This window comes from Stylophora pistillata, chromosome 2, assembly GCF_964205215.1.
Source record: "Stylophora pistillata chromosome 2, jaStyPist1.2, whole genome shotgun sequence".
Taxonomy (NCBI): domain Eukaryota; kingdom Metazoa; phylum Cnidaria; class Anthozoa; order Scleractinia; family Pocilloporidae; genus Stylophora; species Stylophora pistillata.
The window spans coordinates 56,648,902-56,671,257 of NC_142520.1; the positions used below are offsets into that span (position 1 = coordinate 56,648,902).

A 22,356-nucleotide genomic window follows, 5' to 3' on the forward strand; every position below is an offset into this window, starting at 1 on the left:
GTGATGTTACTGCCCTCTGGGTCAAAATCAAACACAACGAGAAGCCTTACATTGAACAAAGATGAGCCAGAAGAAAAACAATGATGACCAAAATTACAAAACTATTCATAGCTTATGAATTTGAAAAACCTAAGCGGCTTATATTTGTTCCTTTTTTTTTTTTTTTTCGAAAGTTCTAATACAAGTTAATCCGGCCCCTCCGTTCTTAATTACCTTCATGGCACAGACACGCACACCATAAACTGTAGTTTTGAATTGATCATTGCCAAATCATAATCAAAAGCGACCAGTTTAATTACTTTAATCCAACATCAGCCTTTCCTTATTTCAAATAAACGAGTACGTTACCTGCCGGTTACTTTTAAATGTCTTATTACCAAGTAAAAAAAAAACAAAAAACAAAGAAACAAAAAAAAAGGCAAAAGCTACAGTTATTAAAAAAAAAATTCCCAATTTTACTTCCTATAGTTTCCATTGAGACAAATGTTGCCTTTGCATGGAAAGGAAAAAATTCAGACAAAACTTAAAGAAGGTAAATTGACCGTTATGTACATGTATGTTATAGCCTTCAATGAGATCTGCAGTCAAATTCAGGCACGGTCCCTCACCGAGATTCCTCATTTTTAAAATATGAAAAAATTTCCTTTCCTCCCTATGGAAGGAATACTCGGAAAATTGAACTAACTCAGTTTTAGTCCTATTGTCTAATTTTCAACGTCATTGAACTGCAGAACTTTAAGTGGAAACGTAAGATTACTACCATTTCTTGGTCGAAATCCTTTAATGCTGAGGCAGGCATTGTTCCTGTGATAAAAACATTAACAAATTTTGCCACCTTGAGAATCGTGCAGTTATGTGTAAGCTACCTGTATTTTTTGCCCTCTGTGTCAAAGTTAAACACAGTGAGAAGCCAGTAATTGAGCCACAACGAGCCAGAAGAAAAACAAAGATGACCGAGATTAAAGAACCATTGATGGTTTATGGATTTTAGAAAACTTAAACAGTTGATGATTTTTGAATTAGAAATGTACAATGCAAGTTAATCCCTCCGCTTTTTATTATCCACCTGGTTGGACACGCACATCATAAAATTGCAATTTTGATATGATCACTGCAAACGAGTGGTCAGTCTGATTGGTTTAATCCAACTTTAGCCTTTCCTTATTTCAAGTAGAGGTGTAAGTTTAAATTTTCGACCGAAACAGGCCTGCACCTGCAAAGTAAAAAAAAAAAAAAACTTGAAAGCTAGAATTATTTAAGTAATCTGTCTATTATCCTTTCTGTCCCATTTCCTAATGATGCACATGATACTTTCGCACGAAGAAAAAAAACTCAGAGACAATAGTTTTACTGTTAAGTGCACTATGCTTCAACTGTTCATAGAGGTACGCCGCGGTCAAGTTCAGACACACCGCCTCCTCGAGATTCTGCATCTTGTAGCAAACACATTTATTAAATGGTTCAAGACTTGCATTGTTATCAAATGATGTTTTGCACATCTATATCTGGTTTAAGGGATCTCTGTGAGAGAAAACAGGCTTTCTCCTTGATTTATAATTAAGGTTTCCTTATATAAAATTGTAGCTTCTTATCATATCGTGATGAAATCCTTGGTCATGCCGACATTCCCTGAAAGGCCTTGTCAATCCGTTTGAAGCCTAATTCCTTCTATCTTAATTGATGAAGTTGGACATGATACAAAGTTCCTTAAAAGATTGGAACCCCTTTGGGGGTGGCCTGACATAAATTCTCGAAAATGTGAAAAAATTGACTTCTTTCCTCACGGAAACAAAAAATTCGAATCACATTTGCAAAAAACTTTTACAGAGGATATGTCGCTTCCTGGTCTGAAGTAGTCTGTGAATAGGCAGAAAAAATAGCTCAGTAATCTACGGATAAATGTACTGTGTGAATCATGCAGCAATGTGTATCATGCCGTTAGGTGTTGTCACTGGCCTCTTGGTCAAAATTAAACATTCAGAGGTGAAAATATTGCGACAGGTGAGATGATATCGGCTGTGAAATAATTTTCATCGTAAGCGTATTTTCCCTATGATACGTTGCTTAAGTAGTAGAATATTTGAGCCAACAACAACATTGATCTAAGCACTTATGCAAGAGACTTTTTATATTGAATTATAAAACACACTTCACAGATACAGATCACAGTCATTTGGTAGAGGTTTAGTCTGTGAGGATGAGTCGTCCAACTCTGCTGGTGCTGACCGTTTTCATCCATGGAAATCTATTATTGGCCGTGAAAGGTAAAACTGCATTACCACTGCAAATACTATCAGTTACGAAAGAAAAATTGCATCTGGAACCCTAGAAGCAATTTAGAAAATTATGGCAAAGAAATTTATATTTTATTTTCTAAAGAACTAAGGCTTCAAATTAAATTAAGTCTTTCTTCTTCAGCCTTCGTTTGGGTTTTTTAGGCAGACCTCACTGCTGATCTCCATGTAAAGTTAACTTTCTTGAAATACCTTTTGTGCTACTTCACCCACAAATTTTGGAAAAACTGCAGAAGAGCAAAAATAATTTCGCTCATGTATCAACTTTGTTTATGTCTTGCGTTGTCAAACTTTGCCAGTTAGAACAAAAGTTGGCAAACGTGAAGTCATTTCTTCTGAAGATAAATTCATGTTTTGAAGTTAGGGAGTAATGTGGGAGAGGAAAATTGTGTTTCCTACACAGTCTGTTATGATCATTATTCTATTCGTCAGACCTTCTCTAGGTTTAGCGATGTTAATAGATGTTTCTTGCCCTCTGCCTCAAGCTTAAACAAAAATAAATTAAAGCCATGTGGCAAGTATTAGCTCGCAGCAAGATCATAAGTAGGCCCCATAAGTGCACATCAGTCATGAGCAAGTTGGAACGTTCTGACCTGTCAAGTCGTAAGGAATGTCATGTCTGAGCCTTTAGTTTCTGCTCAGAGTGGTCATTGCATTGACATTTCCTTGAATCTTGATTTTTTTTATCTTACGTAACACCAAAATACACCCTTCATTCGGTAAATGAAAGCTGCTCAGTCGTATCTTCCTTAAGAAAATGTTACTTTCCCCCCCAGGATTGGCATGGATACCTACGTTATAAAAGTTCTATTATTTGCTAAAGTCACAGTTTTTTTTTTCTGGATGCGGGTCACGGTTAGGCGAGAGTTTAAAGCTGAAATACCTTACATACCTTACCCTGATCAGTATTCAGGAAAAAAAAAAAGCAAGCTCCCCCAGTGTCTATTGAAAAAAATGTGGTGTATATTTTAAAGCAAACAGGTAAACTCCTCAACAGTGCTGCACATTCTTCATATCTTCTCTAAGTGAACTGTCAATTGTTGATGAATAAGATGTTCAAAGATCTTAGACATTGCTGGAAGCAATAATAATAATGATAATAATAGTGATAATGATAATGATAGTAATAATGATAATAATAATGATAGTAATAATGATAATAATAATAATGATAATAGTAATGATAATAATAATGATAATAATACTGATAATAATAATGATAATAACAATGGTAATAATAATGAGAATAACAATGATAATAATTATTATCATAATTATTATAAATTCAATTTTATTAACACAAAGCAAATAACTATTTTGCAAGTTAAAAGTAAAAACGACCTAATAGTAGTTCCAATTACAATTAATAATAAATCATGATAAAAATAAATTATTTAGCCATGGACATTCCACTGGGTGGCCCTTCTTGTCCACTGTTTCCAGATCGGATTGCAATTTGGAATGTTGGTTTTTGCGGAGTGAGGAAAACCGGAGGACCCGGAGAAAATCCCTCGGAGCAAGGACGAGAAGCAACAACAAACTCAACCCACATGTGACGCGAGGTCCGGGAATCGAGCCCGGGCCACAGTGGTGGGAGGCGAGTGCTCTCACCACTGCGGCATCCCTGCTCCTCTGGAAAAAAATTAAAATCCTATTTACAATCTAATCCTTTTCATCACCATCAATATTATTATTGTCGATGCTAAAATAAAAATGCGTCTTTATCGTTCAAGAGATAAAAGTACACTAGCCCTAAAATATAATCATAATGATTTAATAAATTCACAAAAAGGTTAAAAAAAAAACAGAAACAAAAAAAAAAGAGAAAGTATATATAAAACTTGGTAAAATTCACAAAACTACGTTGGAGAGGCGGTAGGGTTGTCGAGGGAGAAGTCCAAGTCGATGATATCGAGGGTTCTTCTCATGGATCGTGATCCTCTCAGGCATAGCAAAGCTGAACGAATGAGCGCAAATGACACCTTGGCTCTAATCCATGACATGGTGCTTGCATAGCTCTCTCCCTTCTTATTTCATACTAACTTAGCTAAACGTTTATGGTATATTTTACATTCTGTGCCCATTCCACCCGTTGTACTAAATATTAAAGGCGTAAAAGTTCCTTGTTCGACCTCCATGACCCTGTTGGCATACTGACGTTTCTTCTCTCTCTCATGCTGCCTGTAAACTTGCTGGGGAGTCTTTTCACGGTAGAATTCTGCATTTGAGCGGCATACCCGAACATCAAAGAATGCAGATCTCTATCGCTCCCAGAAACCTCGGGCGTGTATGTCGAGACGGGCGTCGGGGGCTCTGTTCGCACCCCTATTCAAGGTCTCCCCTGCTATCTGCTGAAGAATCGGCTCCACCTCGACATCACCAGATACTATGCGTAGCAGGTCAGCTTCTAGATCTTGAAGCTCGTTGTGACGTTGAATCACAAAATCACCCCTCCTGCAGATCATCGCAAGGTCAACATCAGAGAAATCTCCGCATACGCAGGTCTTCGGTAGATAATAATCATAAAAATAATAATCATAATAATATTCATTGCTATTGTTACTATTATAACTATACTAAATAGTAAAAAGACGTTAGGTAAAAAGGCTTAAAACAGACAGCAATTCACTAAACTTTGAAATCATTTTAATATTTGACCCCACTGCAAATTAATAATGATTCAGATGACTTTGTAAAGATCAATGCAGACCAAACTCAGTTTTAAAAAAAGCTGCCAAAATGTAGTCAGATTTGTGATGAAATTGTTTATTTTCATGTGTTTAGGACAAGTTTAAGGATTCACCAGTTGTTCTTGTGACATCTGATCATCAAAGAAGTGGAAAGGAACACGACGCTGCGTTGATCTGGACAGAAGATGTAACCAAGGACTCGTTCAAGGCTTGTTTGCGGGAACTACAAAACTTTGACGGCAAGCATCAGGACATTTATGTGGTATGTGATATGCTTTTTCTCTGTTTTAAAATCGATGAAGCTCTGAGACTAGCGATATTTTCTTCAGTCTCACCAAGGTATCGGCTTAATTCAGTACCATGCTTGGACCTTTGCATTTCTGCCCAAAGCTTGACTAGAATTCTGTTAGTTTCATTCCATTACAATTTTTTTCATCGAGTTTTAAGGCATTTTAATGTGTAAAATCATCTGTAACTCATTGAAGAATGCGTTACGGTACTCACTAGAAATAAGTCTTTTTTTTTTGGCACTGGTTCTTTACAGACCTGGTTTGCGTTTGCTAAGTTACATAAACCACTCTTCACTGAACATGGCTCTGTAAACTTTCCAAATACGGATCCACCAACAGATGAAGACAACAACGCTTACTGCGAGGTAAGTGTACAATGTAGGTCTGAGTCGAGCACTGCGATTATGGAAAATTAGAGTAATTAACGCTGATGCTCAGGAAAACAATTATTCAAGAATTTTCTCCAGTATCTGTTTTTCATCTTACTGACAGTTTGTACACTTTACACGAAGTTACAATGCAACACCATCCGTCCAAATATCAGCCAATCACAGCACAACAGCGAGTGGAAACTTGGCGCCAGTTCATAACGGAATATCTGTGTGGATTGAGGTAAGAGCTTTTTACTTGGTAAACCTTAAAACTTGTTATATCGGCTTAAAAATAGTTGCTCGATTATCAAAAGTCGTGAAAAAAATAGCCATCCACTTTTACACTACTTTCCGTTTTTTTTTTTGCTCCTCTTAAAGGATGTAGTAGACGACAAAAGAGAGATTTAGCACCACGTTAACGTGAAACTTGAACGGCAAGAGTGACTACGTGACCTTGTTTTTCTCGCTATTTTTTCACGTTTGCCAGTTGCCCTTTGCCGTTTCTATGCGAAAGCAATCTGTTTCGCTTTTGCAGTGTACGTCTGATTTTCTCCACTTTTTCTCTCACAGAGTAGAAGTAAAGTGCTGTAAAAAGGGAACCAAACTATTCCTTTTAAGTCGTACAAGGGCGCCTTCAAATCCACCGTGAAGTGAACTCACGCGAAGCTAAAGCAGCAAGGTTCACGCTATTTTACCTGAAAGGTGAAAGGCCAAGCTGACGTTTGCCGTTTCGCGTGAGGGCGGTGCCAAATTTCTCAATTCTCGATTGAGATAGAAATGTAGAATTTATTTATATTATAAAAGAACTTTGAATTATTTGCAGAACATGAATGAGTCTGGATTCAGAGTCTGCGTCAAGGAACTGTACGAGACCAGATATGATCCTGTGTCAGTGAATTATGCAGTCCTATCAGGTCTGTATGCAACCAATATTTAGTAGACGGAGAAGATGCAATTCGGTTCGAAAACCTTGTCACATAGGAATTAAATTTTGTTACTATATTCAGGATTAAATAATGCATTTATTTCCAGACATCTGCAAACCCGGATGGAGCTACTTCAATGGTTTCTGTTATTATACAAGTGATACCTGTGCAGATTGGACCACAGCAGTAACAAAATGTAGACAAGAGAACTCAGTCCTTGTTGATGTCATCAATAATGAAGAAAATGTTTACATTCAGCATCGCCATAATGGAGATAAATCCTGGTTGGGTTTTAATGACAGATCAGTAGAGGGTGACTTTACTTGGGTTGACCATGGACTTGGAAACTTTACAGCCTGGGCCAAGAATCAGCCAAATAATTTCAAAGAAGAAGATTGTGTGCACGCACTTGGTGTGAAATACAGCTATGAATGGAACGACGTGCAGTGTAGTGATTGTTATCAGTTTACCTGTAAGAAAGGTAAGTCAAACATATATAGTTAAAGAAGCTTTTTCTAACATACCCTTTTCACGTGTAAATATGCTTCATGTTTTACAATTATTAGGTTGGTGTATTAGTATAATGATTCAGTTTTTTTCTGGGTTTATCCTGGTTTTGGAAGCGTGAGGCAGCTTGGAATGTTCTCCCCTGTACAAGATCTCAGTCCATCACATATAAGTCGTAGCAGTTTGCCACGTTTCTTTTCAGGACAGTTAACTGATAACAATTTCAACTTTTTCATAGAGAGACACTGAGAATACTGGGTATCTTGGTTAAGGATACAGAAGGGTGTCGGGGGTCAAATTTAGATAAAAGTTTTTTTACACCGCAAACAAAGCATTACTGTTTTAACTAAAGTTTTCAAAAAAGTTATTTTCAAATAATGAAACGCACTCGGGTTATTTACAAAAACCTTTTTTCGAACTAAAAATTCTTTGAACCGCTCGACTGCAAAAAGCCAATTGTATTGTGACAAAACAAACTAGACTCCAGTAATGTTTTTCGCAGTAGAGCATCCGGGGTAATTACGTATGATGCACGACCCTCGCAGTAGATAGCGCTATTTAAGCAATAGCGAAAATCAGACCTGAAAAAAATCAGGCCTGTACGGGATTCGAACCACTGACCTCTGCGATACTAGTGCAGCGCTCTACCAATTGAGCTAACAAGCCAACTGGGAGCAGGCCGCTAAGTTGATTCGTAATAAACCCGTGAAAGTGATAAATCAAATACAATGAAATATATGAAGTTCATATATTTTGAACTGCGGTATTATCGTGCATCATACGTATCTAATACCGCAGTTCAAAATATATGAACTTCATATATTTCATTCTATCTGATTTATCACTTTCACGGGTTTATTACGAATCAACTTAACGGCCTGCTCCCAGTTGGCTTGTTAGCTCAATTGGTAGAGCGCTGCACTAGTATCGCAGAGGTCAGTAGTTCGAATCCCGTACAGGCCTGATTTTTTTCAGGCCTGATTTTCGCTATTGCTTAAATAGCGGTATCTAATGCGAGGATAGTGCATATCATTGTATCTGATCCGGGGTAGTGTTAGTCGCATAAACATCTTCGTATGTCAGTTTCACGTGTTTACCGTAGCAGGTAGTGAAATAATGAGTCGAGTTACGCGTAAAAGGAAAGGAGCTTTTGGGTTAAATTAGAAAGAAGCCTGGCCGTAATAGCCAGACATGGAAGGATTTCAATGAAGAATGGAGGAAAATCTCGACGAATCGGACAAGGGCTCGTGGTATGAACAGTCTTTGCTGCTCGCCTATCGACAAATTCTGCCTCCGCCTGAAACTTGCATCGGAAAGTGGTGAAGAACCAAAGTAGATTAGCAATCCTGCGTGAAGAGTCTTCTGGGCCTCCGCTCCACTGTTTCTATTAGCGGTCGGCATTTCGAGTTTTTCATAGTGTTGACATAACTTGACAAGTGGTTCAGCAAAGGCGTGAGATGTTTGAAATACTTTGGAAGCGAAAAAAACCCTCTTCGTTTTTACGCGGGTGTGTCTTCTTTGGACGAATTAATAGGGTATGAAATCTTTTCGTATCGACTCGAAATTTGGTCCGAAGGCTCCCATGATATCAATCTAAAAAAAAACATGTGGGGCTTTTCCGTTTTTTAAAAGTGATCTCCCACGATGGTCTCCGACGTAAGCGTATTGGTAAAATTTTGATAACCAAACTTGACAGATGGATTGCAAAGCAACCTCTAGGAATATGGATAAAAACCCACATGGTTTTTAAGACCAACCCATTAGGACTGAAACTGTGCTGAGGTTTTACTTGAGTGGGTAGATTTGATACCCGATTAATTTGCTCAAAGAAACATCGTCCGTTCCGACTTGTCGCACCTTAGTCGCTTTAGGACTGGATAAGTCAAAACGAAACAACTTTTGCTAGAAAACACATTTCATAATCTTTCCATTGATATATAGTTTATGTTGGTTACACTTTAAATAGCGCGGTAACAATCTTTTTCACTAGTGCCTGGTATTAGTTTCCTCGCGCGGGGAACAGGTCACTCTTGCGCCACGCGCGAGAGAAACGTGCGAAAGAAGCGCGAGACTAAGGTGGCTCGTACCAGTTTCCTCGCGTGGGGAACAGGTCACTCTTGCGTGACGCGTGCGAGAGAAACGTGCGAAAGAAGCGCGACATTAAAAAGATGAAAATTCAAAACAAAGATGGCGGCGCGTGGAATTTTTTCTACTTTTGTGAGAAGTTTACCTAAGAGCTTGTATTTGATGTGTTGAGCGGCTACTGTGAATGCAGGAGATAGAAACTAAGATAAAGAGGACGATTTTCGGAGAAGTAAAGGTTGCTTCACTTTACATTTAAAAGAAATATTCAACCGATATGAAATCTTGCGACGGCGAAAAAAGAAGAACTCAAGTGAAGGATAATCTACCTGAAGTGGAAGAAGACTTTGAAACTTAAAGGAAAATAGTTAACAACTATTCACCGAAGTGGAGGTGGTTAGTGGTGGATATTTACCGAGCCGCGAAGCGGTGAGGTAAATATCCACCGCTAACCACCGACACTGAGGTGAATAGTTGTTTCAGTATACTAAAACAGTGAGATAATATACACCACCAAAAATATATTTTAATTCATACATTCCAGCAACGATTCCAACATTTTCACGCGCGGAAGTAAACAAGTGAGGTTACGCAAGATTAATTTGCATTTGTAAACAAAACCTTTCTCATTGGTTTTTATCGATAAAGTCCGGGTTAAAAACCTACACCATTACCTTTAAACACGGCCACACCAAATTTAGTCGCTTTCTTTTTGTTTTCAGGGACGGCTTTGTCGTTAATTTGAGTGATTTCTTCGCTTGTCACGAATGCAAACCGGGACGCCATTTTTTCCCGAGTTGCTCGGAGGTAAATAGCAAAGGATAATTAGAGTTTGACTAGCCAATCAGAGCGCACCTTCAACGCTATCCACTGTTTTAGTATATACTAATATGATATAGCCAGAAGTCGTGTGTAGGATTTTTAAGATGAGCCCGGGAGGCTGTCTTTGACAGCTGTTTAATGTTTTTCTTAATTAGCAGTAAACGTCTCTAAACATCAGATCGTAGGCGCGCGCGCGAGCACACGCAATTGTCAGCGGTAGTTATAACAGATCATGAGCAAATGTCGATCTTGTAGAGTGCAGATTTGTAAATGCGCAAGAACGCGCGTGGAAATTGCTAAACTCACGAAAGCTATTGCATGAAAACAAGTCCGGTGACCCCTTCTTTTTATTGTTCCAATATGATATTAACGTCGAAAGGAATCATTAGAAAAAAAAATCGAAAATTCTACGGAAGTAAATTTGCGACGTATGAAAATTGCCTTGTTTCTAGATTTTCTGAAATTCCTCTCCGTAGAATTTTTTAAAAATCTTTGTGCATCTTCTTTTTCAAGTGCCAAAAGCTATCACTGAAAAAAATCATGGAGTGACCGGGTTAGTTTTCGAATTATTTAAGCCACAAGCTAAAAAATTCGTCTGAATAAGCTTATGAGAGCGTTCCCATGGAAACTGCTAGTGACGAAATGACACCTATTTTTGGTTAACCAATGATTATATAATTTAATCCCGTAAAAGTGTTCAACTGGCCATGGTCAGTCTTTCTGTTGTATTCTATCAAAGTTACAAACCATTAAAAAGATGAAAACCGGTACGAGCCACCTTAAAAGACGAAAATTCAAAACAAAGATGGCGACGCGAGGCTTTTTTCTACTTGTGTAAGAAGTTTACCTAAAAGCGTGTATTTGATGTGTTGAACGGCCACTGCGTATGTAGGAGACAGAAACGAAGATAAAGATGACGATTCTCGGAGACATAAAGGTTGCTTCACATCTAAACGAAAAATCCAACCGATATGAAATCTTGCGACGGCGAAAAAGGGAGAACTCATGCGATCAAGTGAAGGATAATCTGCCTAAAGTGGAGGAAGAAGACTGAAACTTCAAGGAAAATAATATAATATAACCAGAAGTTGTGAGTAGGTCCTTTAAGATGAGCCCAGGAGGCTGTCTTTGATGGGTATTGAATGATTTTCTAGGCAGTAAACGTCTGTAAACATCAGATAATAGGTGCTCGCGCGAACACACGCGATAGTCAGCGGTAGCTATAACAGATCATGAGCAAATGTCTATTTTATAGAATCTAGATTTTTAAATGCGCGAGAACGCGAGTGAAAATTTCTAAACTCACGAAAGCTATTGCATAAAAACAAGTCCGGTGATCCCTTCTTTTTATTGTTCCAATATGGTAAGAACGATGAAAGGAATCGTCAGAAAAAAAAACTAGAAAATTCTACGGAAGAACATTTACGATGCGTGAAAATTGCCTTTTTTTAGATTTTCTGAAATTCCGCTCCGTATAATTTTTTAAAAATCTTTGTACATTTTCCTTTCAAGCGCCGAAAGCAATCACTAAGAAAAATCACGGGGTCACTGGGTTTTCAAATTATTTGAGCCATAAGCTAATAAATGCGTCTAAATAAACCTTTGAAAGCGTTGCCATAGAAACTGCTAAGGACGAAATGACACCTATTTTTGGATAGCCAATGATTATATAATTCAGCCCTGTAAAAGTGTTCAACCGGCCTTGGTTAGTATTTTTTCTGTATTTGTAGCTTTGCGGCGACCAAAAATCTAAATTCTCAAGTTCAAGGGCGTGTCGCTCCAAAACGCGGTTAACGAGGTGATTGGGACTATTTTACTGATCGAAATGACAAACCAAAGTTGACTGTTTGCACGAATCTTTATTCTTGAAAGGCAATCGACCACGAGCCACAATCAATGACGAAAATAACGATCGATCGTAAGCTGAAACAACAATACAACGAAGTTCTATCAATCTAATTAAAAGCCGCGGAATATACGATCAAAGAATCGAGTGTCAAATACTGAGCTCTAACGTCTATAACGAGATTAAAAATACAAGTAAAACAGAGCAAAAGTTTCGAAACAAATGAAAAGAATTTTGGTCGCTGATAAGTAGCCTATTGTTCTATATAAATGATGGGCGTTCACTGACTCGCAAATTGGCACGAATTTGGCCTTTAAATCTTAAATCCATAGAGATGATTGCAATATTTTTTTGTATATTGTCGCCCAACACTGAAAAGACTGGAGAGGAAAAAACAAAGTTAAAAAGGTACTCACATATCGGTCCTGCTTGTGCCAGGGCGAAAGTTTACCAAGGCTATTAAAAAATTACGAAGAACTGATTAAAGGGACGCTAAAACTTGCCTTTTATATGCACGTGCTGACGCTGAAAGGTTCGATTACAAAACCAATAGAAATACAGAAAAACAGATAGGCATTGTTACTATTTGGCTATCTAAGATCATTCTGAAATTAGTCAACTAATCAACAATGAATCAAAAAATGAGCCTTCTGGCTAATGTCCTTAACAGTATTCTTTCAAAGTTACAAACCATCAAAAAGATGAAAACTGGTACCAGCCAACTTAACCATGTCAAACGACACAATAATTTTATTGTGTTACGGTATTTTCTCAACCGACAGAAAGATACAACTCCTACCAACTTAACTACTTTATTAACTGACGCAATAATCTTACTACGGAGCGATACTAATAACCAATAAAATAGCTATCCTCTTATCCTAAAGCCCCTCTATAAAACTGTAATCTCAGTGTACTACTGCATAACTCACGGTTGTCTTCAAAGATCCAAGTAACGTATTGATGTCCACTTAACTTTTTTCAACGTAGCCTTCCACACGGCTGACGATTCCAATAATAGTAAATAACTCCAACAACTTTCTGTAGTCGGGCTCTGTAATAACACTAGCTCCTCTGGGCCCTTCGTGACAACACTAACTCACTAAAAAAAGCTCTGACTTTAACCGATCGCGACTCCCTTATATATGTTTTACAGAATGTCCTAGAACATTCTAGGGATCTGTAATACGACTATTCTTAGTATCATTACATTACTATTGCATCATAACAAAATATGCTGACTAAGGGTTCTAGAAAGTTCCATTAAAAAAATTCTCAAGGAGTTAGCATGACTAAGCGTTCCAGAAACGTCTTCAGTTCTGTTTTTAGGAATTATGTAACACAACGCTCTCCATAACAATTGCGAGACTCAAATTTGACCCTCTTGCTACGAGCTTCAGCTGTACAATCTGACGTTTTTGTGTAATAGTTAGCGGGGAGGGGTGAGAGGTCTAGCCAGAACTTTCGAAGGTCTTGGAAGAGGGAGTGGAAGGCGTGGATATCAGCGGTACTCTTAATCAGTTCCGGGTACGGAAATACGCGTTGTCAGTAAGAGGAATTTAGGTTCGAGGGGCCTAGCTTAACCTTATCTGTTTCTTCTCTGTTAAAAGAGTGTTTACTGCTCCATTTTATATCATTACTAGACTTAGATGAATGCCAACATGATCTGAATTATTGTCACAAGCTGGCCACGTGTACAAATGAACGTGGCTCGTACAAGTGCAAGTGTAAAGCTGGATACTCTGGAGATGGATTTGATTGTTATTATAGCTATGCAGGTGAGAGGTGTTGAAAAACAACTTGAAGTACATTTTTATAGCCCTTTATGCCCAAAAAAAATTTAGGAACGGAAATATGTTAACTTTAACACGAAACTGTCGGTTAAGCAGGGAAATGAAAGTTTTGGTGTTTGTACTCTGCTCGAGATTTTAACCGAACTCTGGCTTTCTTTTGAAACTTTGATAGGAAAAGAACTGATTTGAAAATCTCCTCTAAGCCTTTTATTTAACTCAAAAAATAATTTTGGAAGATCGTTTTTCATTTTATTTTTGCATACATGAAAAGTGTATTCCGCACGTGATAACTGAGTTCAAAATTCATCGCATTCCTATTGTATTGATTAACATAACTTGGCAGAAGTAGAAAAGTTTCCTGTCTCAGGAACCTCAGTAGTTTATGCTCTGCATCAGCAACGAATCATATCATATGTATAGTTGTTTGCTGGTGTTGTGTCTATGTTCGACATCTTTACACATTCACGTAATGTTATGGCAATGAAACAAAAAGGGGGTCAAAGGTGAAATAAACCGTAGGCCCCGTCTCCTGCAGGGTTAGGGGTAGCAGACGTTAATTTCCCACGCACGAGATTACTGTGTGGTGGATGTCCTCCCCTGGGGTGGGGTGGGATGGGCGGGTTTACTGGGCCCGCAGTAATTGGCGCAAGCTGTTGCGGTGTCCCTGCCTGTCAGCGAATCTAATAAACTAAACTGAAACTGAATAATATTTATTTCCTGTTTTAAGGCCTGGGTTATTCGGCAATATTGGCAAACGATGACATTTACCTTGGAACCCTGAGCAGTTGGTTAAGCCATGTTGTGCAGAGCCAGTCCTCTTACTGGAAGGGCTGTTGGCGAGCATCAGTGGATGGTTGGGCCAGCACTACCTTCCACTCATTGTGTGACAACAAAGGGGCGACAGTGACCATTGTCCGTGTGGGAAAATACATCTTTGGTGGATACACCAGCACGTCATGGAGTAAGTGCATGAGTGATCAAGTTTGCTTGCCTTTTCTCTTCGCTAAAATTAAAATCTGAGAATATATCTGGTCTCTTCCTTGAAAAACAAAAACAAAAACAAAAAAAGAAAACAAACAATCAAACAGGCCCTTTATGTTTCGAGTTGGTGTTTTTGTACGTGGAACGATAAAACTGTATAAAGTTCAAACCCCATGTTTAGATAAAGTATGTTATGTTATTTCACATCAAAACTAGACAACAAAGCATTCAGTTTAAGCATCCAAGAGCAACTGAAATGGCTAGGTGCGAAACAACACGCGTTGAAACACGTTGCTCTAATAAACGAGACTTGTAGTTTCTGGTATAACCTTAAAGGTAATTATTTCAAAATAATTGAAGCATCACAGTTGGAAATAGGTGAAATAACTGCATAAAAATGAATTATGTGATTAAAAATCCCATGATACTCAATCTGGAAAGTTACTAGATTAAAACATAGACGTGATTTTTCAGATAACACAGAACAGTCCTTATACTCGTAAAATAAAAAAAAGGAATAATGTGTCTACGGGAAAAAAAGCCGAGTGTGTATGGCTGTCTAAAACTTGAACAAAATATTTTTTTTAATTTTTCTCTCTGAATTAGCTTCCAGTTGTGCGTACCGGTACAGTTCATCGGCCTTTTTGTTCTCATTGGTTAACAAGCCAGGCTGGCGACCAGTGAAACTGTCTCAGACAGGAAAGTATAGCCAGACTTATAAGTATTCCATGTACAGTTGTTCTAGCTATGGACCCACATTTGGTGGAGGACGCGATATTTACATTGACGAGTACGCCATATCCAACACACATTCCTCTTCAGACCCTGGACACACCTACGGTCCGCCATCTGGCCACAGTTATGGCAGCTCCTTTGCCCAATCATTCCTGGCAGGAAGTCACTCTTTTCGACCTGATGAGATTGAAGTGTTTTATGAAACTACTTAAAGTGGACCAACTTCGGTGATACTACTCCTTGTCTCCATTTTCGAAAAAAAAGTATTGTTGAACAGAAAAAATAGTAAAAATAGTATTGTTGAACAGATCGTCAGCTAATTTTGCTGAAATTATCCGAATATCAGCAACAGTGGTCAATAGAGGGTTAACATATCCTGAAAGAGTTTCAACCTCGTTCCCAGGGTCTCTCAACTTCCCGTCCCCTGGAGCTCCAGGGGGCGGGAAGATGAGAGACCCTGGGAACGAGGTTGAAAGAGCTTTTAGTTAGAAAAAATATCGAATACAATTCTGTTAGAAGTGGTCAACCAATGTAAGGTTTTTTATCTTACTAATAACGCTAAAGAAAATTTTCAAAGGATGTTTAATTCCGGAATTAGCAGTGTGATTGAATAGCAAGTATTGTTCTTTGCCGGGATAGAATGAAGATAAGGAAAATAACAGATGATGAAATCGTAAACTTTGGAGTTTTAGGTTCGAAATGTTGCAGGCGAAGAAAAAATTAAAATTTGCAGACGACAATTTTTCCACAAGACTCTTTGTCTTGGAAAGAAAATTTATTAAGTGTTACCCCCGAATAAGCTCCCTGGTACCGGTGCGGCACCGCTTATTCGGAGATGAGGTACATACACAAAAGGAAAAACACTTAGACAAAAAAAAAAACAGAGACGATAAGTCAACTGTTAAGTACCCTAATAATCTGGATATATCAACAAAGTTGAAATGGTAAATTGGCCACCGTTACGATTACAAAAGCTGACGTTTCGAGCGTTAGCCCTTCGTCGGAGCAAGTAGAGGAATTGTGGGTTGTGTGTGCTTTTAAAGGCAGAAAATGGAGCTACGTTATTGGTGGGAACATGGCAACGAGAAAAAGATGAATAAATTAGTGGAATGAAAAGCGTTCGTTGATCCCTGTGGGATTTAGACTGCCGGTTTGAAAGATGAGCTTTTGTTCAAGATTTTTACGGCTTTCTGTGCTACCTAAGTACAAGGAAAGACCGCAGATTGCAATATGTTAAGTACTCTAGCCTTACATAGCCTTCATCGAGATCAACAGTCAAATTCAAACACACTCCCTCTTCGAGATTATGCACCTTTAAGAGTTGTAAAAATTTGCTTTCCTCTTCACGAGGAAATAAGTGTATATTTAACCGACTCATTTGTTGTAATAAGTCCTACTGTCTGCATTGGCAAATAACCCTATATACCCAAACACTATACTGTTCTCTATATATTTCCTATGGGGCTGACAAGGAGAATTTGTTCAACAATCAAGAGCTTACAATGTATATATGAAGTTCATATATTTTGAACTGCGGTATTAAATACGTATGATGCACGATCCTCGCAGTAGAGAGTGCTATTTATGCAATAGCGAAAATCAGACCTGAAAAAAATCAGGCCTGTACGGGATTCGAACCACTGACCTCTGCGATACTAGTGCAGCGCTCTACCAATTGAGTTAACAAGCCAACTGGGAGCAAGCCGTTAAGTTGATTCGTAATAAACCCGTGATGATAAATCAGATACAATGTTTATATGAAGTTAATGTATTTTGAACTGCGGTATTAAATACGTATGATGCACGATCCTCGCAGTAGAGAGCGCTATTTATGCAATAACGAAAATCAGATCTGAAAAAAATCAGGCCTGTACGAGAGCTCCTTTAATTGGTGATCATTTCCTTTATTCTCTTGACCTTGATATGTGATTCACGGCTTAAACCAGATATGAATCACTCTTATGGGACAAAAGACTAATTTTCAACGTCATTGAACTGCTGAAAAAGTAACCTCAAGTGGAAACATACGTGACATTTCTTACTCGAAATTCTTCGGTAGTGCGGCAGGCTGGACTCGAGGCATCAGCAGCTTCGAGGACCGAGTCACTAGACTGACCGCAATACCATGAACAAGGTCGCTTTTGTAACGAATGGTTCGGAGAAATCTGGCACTAGTTCTCACACAGGCCTGGCACTCAGAAATTTTTAATAATTGAAACAAAATTTATGTTGTGAGTCGTCGATTAGCGTTCACATATTCCGTAACGTTGTCCCAAGCTAAGCTTTCGGCATATGAGAACCAACTTTCATGATCTCTTCAACTTCTCTCTGCTTTGCAGTCACTGTTGTTTTAGAGAGGTTTTTTTAGCACAGATGAGTTTAACTTGAAGCAACGGACCATTCAATACAACAGTTACAGTGTGTACAGGCAACGAATAGTGAACATTAATGCAAAACGGGACCTTCTTACCTCCACTAAGTAGTTTCCAGGAGATTTAAATGCAGTTTTACCAACTTTCACCATCAGATACCAGCGCTTTTAAACAAAGTGAGTTTAGCAATTAACTCAAATGAGGTGTTCTCGCTTTCTTGATAGGCGCAGGTAACTCTGTTCGTACACAGATCATAAAGTTGTCAATATCTGCAGCTTTAGCGACCACGACTTCCCAAGCAAAAGCCCCCTTGCGAGGGTAGGGAGGGTATTTTTTTTTCAATGCAAATTGTCACCTTCTGTAGATATACACAGAAACCATTAGAGAATTTCCAGGTAACTTGCGAATTCGCGAAATTTGGTCACATGCGTTGGTTTAATTACGCATTCGCTGGAACAATTCTCCAGGACATCTCGTCGAAATCAGTGGAGATTTTGGTCGTTTGCTTCAGATTTCAGTGTCAGGTTGATAAGTTCATTACAGAACTATCTACAATACAGTTCTTCTTCAGATGTATCATTTCTTCGTACTCACCTGGTACTAGGAGGAAGTAATGGTCGCCTCCCGGTTAGCTCAATGGATAGACCGCTGGACTGTTGTGCGGGAGGTCGAGGGTTCGAGCCCCGGCCCAACCAACACTCAGGGTCTTAAAATAATTGAGAAGAAATTGCTACCTTTCTATAACATCAAGAAATGGTCAGATATTCTAGTCTTCTCGGATAGGGACGAATAAATGGAGGTCCTGTCTCCTACAGGGTTGGGGTAGGAGACGTTAATTTCCCACACACGAGATTACTGTGTGATGGATGTCCTCCCCTGGGGTGGGATGGGTGGGATATTGGGCGCACTTAATTTGGAGCCTCGCTCTGTTGTGCGACCCTCACCATACTCTGGTGAAAGTGATTCAATAAATAAAATAAAACTTGCCGCATTAGCTGATGTAAGACTCTCAAGAAGATCCTTGGCCTGTTATGAGTCTGGGATAAAATGCCGAAGCTGTTATTTCCTGGAGAAACTGTTACCTTCTCTTAGCAGGCCTGCGAAACGCGGTCATTTAAAGCACGGTCTAATTACGGCTGCGGTTATATTTAATATATATACTTACCTTGATTTTTTTGTTTACTGATGGGTTATTTAAAATAAACAAACTAATAATTTTTCAGTACCATCTTAAGCTCTGTCACTGTTTATAACTGTTTCTAACGGTTCAGGGAAGGTGCCATTTGTTGGCCCATTCAGGATCGTTACCAAAGATTCTAGACATTCTTGACAAATTTCTGCAAAGTGCTGATCCCATCGATTGACAAACACAGTCAGTACATTATTAGAACTTGCCAATGTGGTCTCACGGTTTCAGAAAAATGCATACGTTGCTTAAAAGATATACATACAAAGATGAGATGACGGATGTTTTTCTTTTCATTGACTGAAGATAATGGTTTCGCCGATATATCGAGCATATCCAAGAACGGATTAACGGATTAACGGATTAACGGATTAACGGATTAACGGATTCCCTTAACGGGGGTTAAGGGAATGCAGACCCTGACCTCACATATTAATTCGATATAATGCCTCTTATTAATCTCTGTAATAGATGTATTTGGACTTGAATCAAAGACACTTTAAAAATTGGCCCGGCTTACTGTGCGAGGCTATGGGTAAATCGTTTCTGTAATGAAAAAACTGTTTTTCTTCCACACGGATGGAATACTCCGAAGATATCAGCACCATAGTTTATAATCAAGTTAATCTGATTTTTCAAGAAAACATCTTACTTTCTTTTTTCTAGATCGGTCCATTTAACTCTTTACCCCCTAACATCAGTATGCATATTCTCCATACTGTTCTCAATACATTTCCTAAGGTGCTGACAAGGAGAAATTGTTTAGCAATCAAGAGATTATTTAGTTGGTGATCATGTTCTTTCTTGTCATGACCTTAATATGTGATTCAGGGGTGATATTGTAAGAAGAAATTAGATTCTAGTCATTCTTTTAGTTTAGAAACAAAGGCTTAATTTTCGAGATGATTATGAATTGCTAATAAGGCAGTTTCAACAGGAAGTGTACCTTTACAAACATTTCCTAATCAAAATCCTTTAGTGCTGAGGCAGGGTGGACTGCTTCTTTCCTGTAACAAAAATAATGACAAATTTTACAATCCAAAGAGTCATGCACTTATGTGTAAGCTATCTTTATTTGTTGCCCTCTGGGTCAAAGTCAAACACACTGAGAAGCCAGTTAAGGAGTCAAAAAAAGCCAGAGGAAAAACAATTTTATTAACAAGATTCATAGATCATTACCAGTTTATACAAAGGCCCTCGAAAGATTGGAGCCCCTTTGGAGGTTGCTATCGATTACTCCTCGAAAATATCACAATAACTTGGTCGTCTTCTCACGGAAGCAAGTACATCGACTCGCGATTACTGCAGTGCCTATACTGAAATGAAAACTTTTCGCTTCCGGGTTTGACTGTAACTTCTTTAGAGATATTTTCCCAACCAATAAAAAACGTGTTTGGGTTATTTACACATTGCGCTACTCTGTGAATCGTGCGGCAATGCGCGTTGTGCTGCTACTTGATGTTATTTCCCTCCAGGTCAAAATCAAACACTTAGAGGTGGAAAACGTGCATCGGTGAAATGGCATCGTTTGTGAAGTATGAAACACACGAGTACTTCCTTTTCATAGACATGATACTATGCTTTAGTAGGAAGCTACGTGATCTTACTGCCCTCTGGGTCAAAATACATTTTTGAAAAGTTGTAATACATGCTAGTCACTTATGTTCTTAATTATCTTCATGGCTTGGACACGCACATTTTAAACTGTTGTTTTGAAATGACTATTGCAAAACCATAATCAAAGGCGACCAGTGTAATTAGTTACATTCAACATAAGCCTTTTGTCATTTCAAGTAAACGTGTAAGTCACCTGCCAGCTACTTTTTAACTTCTTATTGCAAAGAAAAAAAAAAAACCGTAAAAGCTTCATGCAGGCATTGAATTAATATCTCTTTCCTCCCCTTTATCTTATTTTCCACTGAGACACATGATACTTTAGCACGATAAGGAAGAAAATTCAGACACAAAACAGACTGAGACGATATTGGTCAGCTGTTGAGTACATGTATGCTTTTACCTTCAGAGATATCTGCCGTCAAATTCAGGCACGTTCCCTCTTCGAGATTCTGCATCTTGTAACAAAGACATTTCATCAAGTGGTTCAAGATCTGCATTGCTATCAAATGATGTTATTTATTTGTAATATTTTTTACAAAGGGGATCTCGCTTTTGGGTGTGAATAACTTTCGAGAGGTTACCCCAACTAAATAAAACAAATGGCTGAGTAATCTAAAAACTTTACCACTCTGTGAATCATGCGGTATGTGTATCATGCCGCTACGTGATGTTAATGCCCTCTGGGTCAAAATCAAACACCCAGGGGTGGAAAACGTGCGTCGGTGAAATGGCGTCGTTTGGGAAGTATGAAGATTAAGAGTACTTCCTTGTCTTACACACGATACTTTGCTTATGCAGGAAGCTATTTTAGCCAACAACAACAGTGATCTATGTATAAATGCAAGAATTCACTTTACTGAATCATAGATCACAGATCACTGGTACAGATCACAGCCATTTGGTCTGTGAGGATAAATTGTTCAACTATGCTGATGCTGATTGTTTTTATCTCTGGAAATTTGTTATTAGCTTTGAAAGGTAAGACTGCATTAGTCATCCCAATACGATAAAGTAGCGAGAAAAGACTTCTGCATTTGGACAAAATTGAGATTAAAGGAAAATTATGACAAAAATTCTCCTACAAACTACAGCCCTGATCCTGAAGTGCGTTTAGTCTGAGTTTAAGGAACCACCTTTTTTTCAGTCCTCTTTAAAGGCTGTTAAGACAGAATTGACTGCCGATCTCCCATTTGTATAGTCTAGTCTCTTGAAATATATTTTTTGATATTTCATCCACAAATTTAAGAGGGAAGGAAGTAGATACCGTGAAGCAAAATCTCTTTGACCTCCACTACGCGTGTAGTCTCGTCAGACTGTGTCGATTTTAATATAAGCCACCAATGAAGATAATTTCATCTTTCGGACTGTTATGGCTTTGTATTTATACAAGTTTCATTAACAAATACGTCAGAGCAATTTGAGAGAGAAAAAAACATAGTTCCTGTACAGTATGTTACGGTCACCATTCTGGTCATCAAACTTCCTCAAAGTTTTAATTTTCTTTGCTCTGATGACCGACTGTTTAATTGTTGTTTCGGGCAGGATCCCTAAATCATAAACTTTAGGAAAGCCCACGCATCAACATTTGTATTCAAATATGATATTCTAAAAACAAAATTGTTTTTTTTTTTTGAGGGTTAGAGAAGGGTCTCAATGGTGAATGGGGAGATGGGGTCACGTTTACTGTTGACGGTTAAAAAAAAACCCTTTTGACGGTTGACGATTAATTTTTTGGAATGTCGTTTATAAAAGAAACTAAATGTAAGAATTTGGCTGTAAGTTTATTTATTGACGCGTTTGTAAAGAACTGTCAATCAATAAAACCTGTTATTAATAGATGACTA

General features: G+C 38.3%; 2 protein-coding genes and 1 long non-coding RNA gene across 3 annotated transcripts in view; 2 read left to right on the top strand and 1 right to left on the bottom strand.

Annotated features, from left to right (window-relative positions):
• LOC111319519 (uncharacterized) overlaps nt 1-16,077 on the top strand; it is a 49,006-nt gene extending 32,929 nt beyond the window's left edge. The window contains exons 11-17 of the mRNA XM_088748635.1: nt 5,529-5,639; nt 5,767-5,886; nt 6,469-6,559; nt 6,678-7,052; nt 13,472-13,606; nt 14,349-14,582; nt 15,209-16,077. Of these exons, the coding sequence (XP_088604761.1) occupies nt 5,529-5,639; nt 5,767-5,886; nt 6,469-6,559; nt 6,678-7,052; nt 13,472-13,606; nt 14,349-14,582; nt 15,209-15,549 (1,407 nt within the window). The 3' untranslated portion in view covers nt 15,550-16,077. The remainder of the gene's footprint in view (nt 1-5,528; nt 5,640-5,766; nt 5,887-6,468; nt 6,560-6,677; nt 7,053-13,471; nt 13,607-14,348; nt 14,583-15,208) is intronic.
• Nucleotides 1,034-2,555, bottom strand: LOC148740565 (uncharacterized). Its single transcript, XR_015996593.1, has 2 exons — nt 2,150-2,555; nt 1,034-1,521 (listed from the first exon to the last, which is right to left on the bottom strand). It is a non-coding gene; the product is annotated as an uncharacterized LOC148740565 (long non-coding RNA).
• Nucleotides 16,078-21,335: 5,258 nt separating the features above from the next.
• The window catches only part of LOC111337607 (uncharacterized), a 23,519-nt gene continuing 22,498 nt past the window's right edge, over nt 21,336-22,356 (top strand). The window contains exon 1 of the mRNA XM_088748638.1: nt 21,336-21,490. Coding sequence (XP_088604764.1) covers nt 21,439-21,490 — 52 coding nt within the window. The 5' untranslated portion in view covers nt 21,336-21,438. The remainder of the gene's footprint in view (nt 21,491-22,356) is intronic.